Raw genomic sequence first — 6,803 nt, forward strand, 5'->3', positions numbered from 1 at the left:
GAGTATTAAAGGAGTGAAGGATAAAGGGGAAGAGTATAATTCAGTTCATGGGAACAAGTGTAGCCTTTCACAGAGTCATAGGTGTACAGCACGGAAAAGACCCTTTGGTCCAACCCGTCCATGTCGACCAGATATCCCAACCCAATCTAGTCCCACCTGCCAGCACCCAGCCCATATCCCTCCAAACCCTTCCCAATCATATACCCATCCAGATGCCTTTTAAATGTTGCAATTGTACCAGCCTCCACCACATCCTCTGGCAGCTCATTCCACACACATACCACCTTCTGCGTGAAAAAGAGCATCCAAGGAGCAGGAGAATCGATGTTTCGGGCATGAGCCCTTCTTGATTCCTGAAGAAGGGCTCAGGCCCGAAACGTCGATTCTCCTGGTCCTTGGATGCTGCCTGACCTGCTGCGCTTTTCTAGCAACACATTTTCAGCTCCCCCTCCCCAGGGAAAAGACCTTGTCTATTTATCCTATCTATGCCCCCGAGTTTTTATAAACCTCTATAAGGTCACCCCTCAGCCTCCAACACTTGCCAGCACTTGGCCCATATCTCTCTAAACCCTTCCTATTCATACACCCATCCAGCTGCCTTTTTAAAGGTTGTCATTGAACCAGCCTCCACCACTTTCCCCTGGCAGCTCACTCCACAGAGCTTCTGTTCAGACTAAATACACATGGGAAACAGAAATTGCTGGAAAAGCTCATGCCGCCTCTGAGCAGGGCTGGTTAGAGAGAGAAAAAAAAGAAATCCCTAAAATTTGACATTTTGTTTTGTTCAATATGGAAAGGTTGACATTTCGAAGCGTTACATGGCCCGTGTTCAGCAGAGTGCAGTGCAGTCAACAGGGACTCACATGAAACGCGTGCCCTCTTTAACGCTGAGAGGGATTTCAGAAGCCGGAAGGGATTTACGACTGGGTCAGAGAAGGGAGGCGAAGATGGCAGCCACTAGCAGCAAGGTAGCGGGTTGTGCGTGATGAGCAATGTTTGAGCGTGAAATGTATACCCCTGTCCCATTTTGTTTTGTGAAACTGAATGCTCTGTTGCATTGCATGGTGCCTGTGATCACTGAAGTTGCTGCCTCACTCCATTCACTTTGGATCGATTTGCAACGCAGCTTATTCTAGTCCTCTCCCTGCCTTTGATGCATGGGGTTGGAATATTTAAAGCCTCCCCCGGACTGTTGTTTCATTTTCTAATTGCAGTGTTTTGGGGGAAGGGAGAGGCAGGAAGGAAGGGACTGTTTTCTGGGGGGAGAGGGAAGTGAGCAAGAATGGTTCTGTTTCTTTATATTGGGAGAAGCTTTCTGGCAAGTTGATGCAGAGTCATTGTTTACTCAGAGACCTTTGCAAGTGAAAACTCCCACAACACCAGGTTATAGTCCAACAGGTTCAGTTGGAAGCACTAGCTTCCTAAGCGCTGCCCCAAGTGAGTTATCAAAGTGGGAGTGCAAAGGATCTTCCTTGGGATAACTTGCTGTACACAGTGAAGCTATCGCTTCTCCCCTTTTGCCTTCCTTTGACTGTAAGGCATTTTTAGGACGTCCCCCAGGGATGGGGAGAGGTGCTATATAAATGTACCTGGCACTTTTGAAGGGGAGGTGGTGTGGAGAGAGAGAAGCTCTATTTCTGCCACCAACTTCCTTGCAACTTTTCCCAGCATTGTCTCAGAGTTAATCATCTTGTAAGGCGGAGAAATGGTCAAAAAGCAATTAATAGTTATTTTGTACAAGTGACCATTTGATACACCATCCGGTTGTGATAGAGACTGGCTGGAATGTATTTAGTTCCCTGGCCCCTAAGCACGCCCTCATTATTTCTCTATAATCTTGATCCTTTTCCCAGATAAATCTTTAACCCTTACCATACACCAATTCCTGCCCTGTTCACCCACAGTGCTCTCAGATCCACGCTCACTTCTAATTCAGGAGCAGTTTATTAAAAAATGTATTCATTTGTGGGATGTGTGTGTCGCTGGCTGGGCCCAGCATTTATTGCCCCCATCCCTAGTTGCCCCTTGAGAAGGTGGGAGGTAAGCTGCCTTCTTGAACCGCTGCAGTCCACCTGCTGTGGGCTGACCCACAATATCCTTAGAGGGGAATTCCAGGATTTTGACCCAGTGACAGTGAAGGAACGGCCGATTATATTTCCAAGTCAGGACGGTGAGTAACTTGGAGGGGAACTTGAAGGTGGTGGTGTTCCTATGTATCTGCTGCCCCTTGTCCTTCCAAATAGAAGAGTGGGCGTGGGTTTGCAAGGGGCTGCCTGAGGGTCTTTGGTGAATTTCCGCAGTGCATCTTGTAGATGGTACACACTGCTGCTACTGAGCGCCAGTGGTGGAGGGAGTGGGTGCTTGTGGATAAATATTCCAGCCCCATGTGTCAAGGCAGGGAGAGAGGACTGAAACAGGTTGTATTGCAAATCGATCCAAAGTGAATGGAGTGAGGCGGTAACTTTAGTTGGAGTTGCTTTGTCCTGGATGGTGTTGAGCTTCTTGAGTGTTGTTGGAGATGCACTCATTCAGGGGCGAGTGGGGGGAATATTCCATCACGCTCCTGACTCGTGCCTTTTGAATTTAAAGACCTCATCCTCATTTTGAAATCCCTCACTGGCCTTCCCCATCCCCTGCAACTTTCTGAAATCTGTCTTCCTCCAATTCCAACCTCTTGAGCAACCCGACCCCCCCCCCCCCGGTTCCCATCACCCCATCATTGGCGGTGGCTAGATCATTCAGCGATTGGAGGATCCTGCATTCTGGATTTCCCTCCCTCAGCCTCTCCTCCCTTCCTTTAAGACGCTCTGTCACCATTTTTTCTTGACCAAATTTTTGATGCGTTGCCCCTAATATATTTAGTTCTGCGTTTGAGGCCTGGTTTTTGCGTGTCCGTGAAGAGTCTAGGGATGTTACAGGCGCTACACAAATGCACGTTTTTTTTTAGATTAGATTCCCTACAGTGTGGAAACAGGCCCTTTGGCCCAACTAGTCCACACCGACCCTACAAAGAGTAACCCACCCAGAACCATTTCCCTCTGACTAATGCACCTAACGCTATGGGCAATTTACCATGCCCAATTCACCTGACCCGTACATCATTGGACTGTGGGAGGAAACCGGAGTACCCAGAGGAAACCCACACAGACACGGGGAGAATGTGCAAACTCCACACAGACAGTCGCCCGAGGCTGGAATCAAACCTGGGACCCTGGTGCTGTGAGGCAGCAGTGCTATCCGCTGTGAGGCAGCAGTGCTATCCACTGTGCTGCCCCTTCAAATAGAATCACAGAATCCCCACAGTGTGAAAGCAGGCCATTTGGCCCAACAAGTCCACACTGACCCTCCAAAGAGATTCCCACTCCCCCGCCAATCCCAGTAACCCTGTATTTCCCAGGCTAACCCACCTATCCACCATATCCCTGGACACTATGGATAATTTAGCACGGCCAATCCAGACTAACCTGCTGTTTTGAATTTTTTTTAACCGTATTTAGTTGGAGTTTGCGGTGCAGATGAGCTGCGAGAGCTGTGCCAACACTGTCAGGAGTGCCTTGACTGGAGTTAATGGTAAGTTTCTTCCTGAGACTGCGTGGTTCCAAATCATTCATGACGTAAATCACCTTCTTCTCCCTCTGCTGTGATTCAGGAGACAGACTGCTGTCTGACCCCTCACTGAGGCGAACCCTCAAGTGTTTGTATGTCGGTGCGCATCAGTGAACATAAGGAATAGGCCATTCAGCCCCTCAGGCCGGTTCCGCCATTCACTGAGAGCATCGCAGATCTGTGGCCTAACTGCATATCCCTTTGCTTAACAAAACCGTATCTATCTCAGAGTTAAAACTAACCACGGATCTGGCATCAACTGCCGCTTGTGAAAGAGAGTTCCAAACCTCTACCACCCTTTGGGGCGGCATGGTGCCTCAGTGGTTAACACTGCTGCCTCACGGTGCCATGGACCCTCGGGCTACTGTCTGTGTGGAGTTTGCGTATTCTCCCCGTGTCTGCGTGGGTTTTCTCCCACAGTTCAAAGATGTGCAGGTTAGGGTGGATTAGCCGTGCTGAATTACCCAGGGATGTGCAGGTTAGTTTGGATTGGTCGTGCTGAATTACCCAGGGGTGTGCAGGTTAGAGTGGATTGGCCATGCTGAATTACCCAGGGATGTGCAGGTTAGTTTGGATGGGCCGTGCTGAATTACCCAGGGATGTGCAGGTTAGTTTGGATTGGCTGCGCTGAATTACCCAGAGGTGTGTAGGTTCGGGTGGATTGGCCGTGCTGAATTACCCAGGGATGTGCAGGTTAGGGTGGATTGGCCGTGCTGAATTACCCAGGGGTGTGCAGGTTAGTTTGGATTGGCCGTGCTGAATTACCCAGGGATGTGCAGGTTAGGGTGGATTGGCCGTGCTGAATTACCCAGGGATGTGCAGGTTAGTTTGGATTGGCTGTGCTGAATTACCCAGGGATGTGCAGGTTAGGGTGGATTGGCAGTGCTGAATTACCCAGGGATGTGCAGATTAGGGTGGATTGGCCATGCTGAATTACCCAGGGGTGTGCAAATTAGGGTGGATTGGCCGTGCTGAATTACCCAGGGATGTGCAGGTTAGTTTGGATTGGCTGTGCTGAATTACCCGGGGATGTGCAGGTTAGGGTGGATTGGCAGTGCTGAATTACCCAGGGGTGTGCAAATTAGGGTGGATTGGCCGTGCTGAATTGCCCAGGGATGTGCAGGTTAGTTTGCATTGGCCGTGCTGAATTACCCAGGGGTGTGCAGGTTAGGGTGGATTCGCCGTGCTGAATTACCCAGGGGTGTGCTGGTTAGTTTGGATTGGCCGTGCTGAATTACCCAGAAATGTGCATGTTAGGGTGAATTGGCCGTGCTGAATTACCCAGGGGTGTGCAGGTTAGGGTGGATTGGCCGTGCTGTATTACCCAGGGATGTGCAGGGTGGGGTGAATTGGCCATGCTGAATTACCCAGGGGTGTGCAGGTTAGGGTGGATTGGCCGTGCTGAATTACCCAGGGGTGTGCTGGTTAGTTTGGATGGGCCGTGCTGAATTACCCAGGGATGTGCAGGTTAGTTTGGATTGGCTGTGCTGAATTACCCAGGGGTGTGCAGGTTAGTTTGGATTGGCCGTGCTGAATTACCCAGGGCTGTGCAGGTTAGGGTGGATTGTCTGTGCTGTATTACCCAGGGATGTGCTGGTTAGTTTGGATTGGCCGTGCTGAATTACCCAGGGGTGTGCAGGTTAGTTTGGATTGGCTGTGCTGAATTACCCAGGGCTGTGCAGGTTAGGGTGGATTGGCCGTGCTGAATTACCCAGGGGTGTGCAGGTTAGGGCGGGTTGGCCATGCTGAATTACTCAGGGGTGGATTGGCCGTGCTGAATTACCCAGGGCTGTGCAGGTTAGGGTGGATTGGCCGTGCTGAATTGCCCAGGGCTGTGCTGGTTAGTTTGGATTGGCCGTGCTGAATTACCCAGGGCTGTGCAGGTTAGGGTGGATTGGCCGTGCTGAATTACCCAGGGCTGTGCAGGTTAGGGTGGATTGGCCGTGCTGAATTGCCCAGGGCTGTGCGGGTTAGGGTGGATTGGCCGTGCTGTATTACCCAGGGCTGTGCAGGTTAGGGTGGATTGGCCGTGCTGTATTACCTAGGGGTGTGCAGGTTAGGGTGAATTGGCTGTGCTGAATTACCCAGGGATGTGCAGGTTAGTTTGGATTGGCCGTGCTGAATTGCCCAGGGCTGTGCAGGTTAGCGTGTATTGGCCGTGCTGAATTACCCAGGGATGTGCAGGTTAGTTTGGATTGGCCGTGCTGAATTGCCCATAGTGTCGAGGGATGTGCTGGCTGGGTGGGTTAGCCATGAGCAATGCAGGGTTACAGGGATAAGGTAGTGTTTTGGGTGGGATGCTCTTCAGAGAGTCCATGTGGACTTGATGGGACAAATGACCTGCTTCCACACGAGGAATTCTGTGATTTAATGATTCTTTGTATGTGTAAGTGCTCCCTAACATGTCTTCTGAATGGTCTGGTCCCAGTCCTCAAACTGTGTCCCCTCATCACCAACCAGTGGAAATAGTTTATCTCCCCTGTCTTTTCCTGTTCGGAGAATGAATATTTCAATCTGGTCAACCCTTAATTCCAGAGAAAACAGGCCGAAAACTTTAATCCGTTATCATGATTCAACCCCTGAAGCCCGGGTATCATTCTTGTAAACCTACGCTGTATTCCCTCCCAGGGCAATGTGTCCTTCCGAAAGTGCCCAGATCTGTTCGCGGTGAGGTGGCTGGGGGCATTCATCGAGGCTATCAACACCTCTTCATCATTTTATGCTATCATCTTCAGATGTGTGCGTGGTCCTTTCGGGAAACTGTGTGCCCTTTCTGTAAGTGTCTGTGTGTGTGTCAGTGTGACATTGTGAAGTTCAAGAGGGGACACAGATAGCTTGACCCACAGTCCTTTCAGGTGAGACAGAGGTTTGCCTGCCTCTCTTCCAACCTCATTTATTGCATCAGGTGCTCCCAGTGTAGTCTCTACATCGGGGAGACCGAGCGTAAACTTAGGGAACGTTTCGCTGAGCATCTCAGCCAGGCCCACAGGGGCCAACCAGTTATCGTCCCGTTTTAATTCTCCTTCCCACTCCCTTTCTGACATGACCATCCTTGGCCTCCTCCATTGCCACAATGAACCTCACCATAAATTGGAGGAACAACACCTCGCATTCTGCATGAGTTCTCCAATTTCAAATCCCCTCTCTTCCCATCCCCCGACTCCCTTCCCAGGCCCTCCCCAGTCCTTCCGCTGCTC

The 6,803-nt window shown here is 50.5% G+C and overlaps 1 protein-coding gene across 1 annotated transcript in view; it reads left to right on the forward strand.

The window, feature by feature from the left end:
- The first annotated feature begins 799 nt into the window (after positions 1-799).
- LOC122543842 (copper chaperone for superoxide dismutase-like) overlaps positions 800-6,803 on the forward strand; it is a 32,750-nt gene continuing 26,746 nt past the window's right edge. The window contains exons 1-2 of the mRNA XM_043682658.1: positions 800-968; positions 3,498-3,570. Of these exons, the coding sequence (XP_043538593.1) occupies positions 819-968; positions 3,498-3,570 (223 nt within the window). The 5' untranslated portion in view covers positions 800-818. The remainder of the gene's footprint in view (positions 969-3,497; positions 3,571-6,803) is intronic.

The sequence above is a fragment of the Chiloscyllium plagiosum genome, chromosome 45, assembly GCF_004010195.1.
Source record: "Chiloscyllium plagiosum isolate BGI_BamShark_2017 chromosome 45, ASM401019v2, whole genome shotgun sequence".
NCBI classification, from domain to species: domain Eukaryota; kingdom Metazoa; phylum Chordata; class Chondrichthyes; order Orectolobiformes; family Hemiscylliidae; genus Chiloscyllium; species Chiloscyllium plagiosum.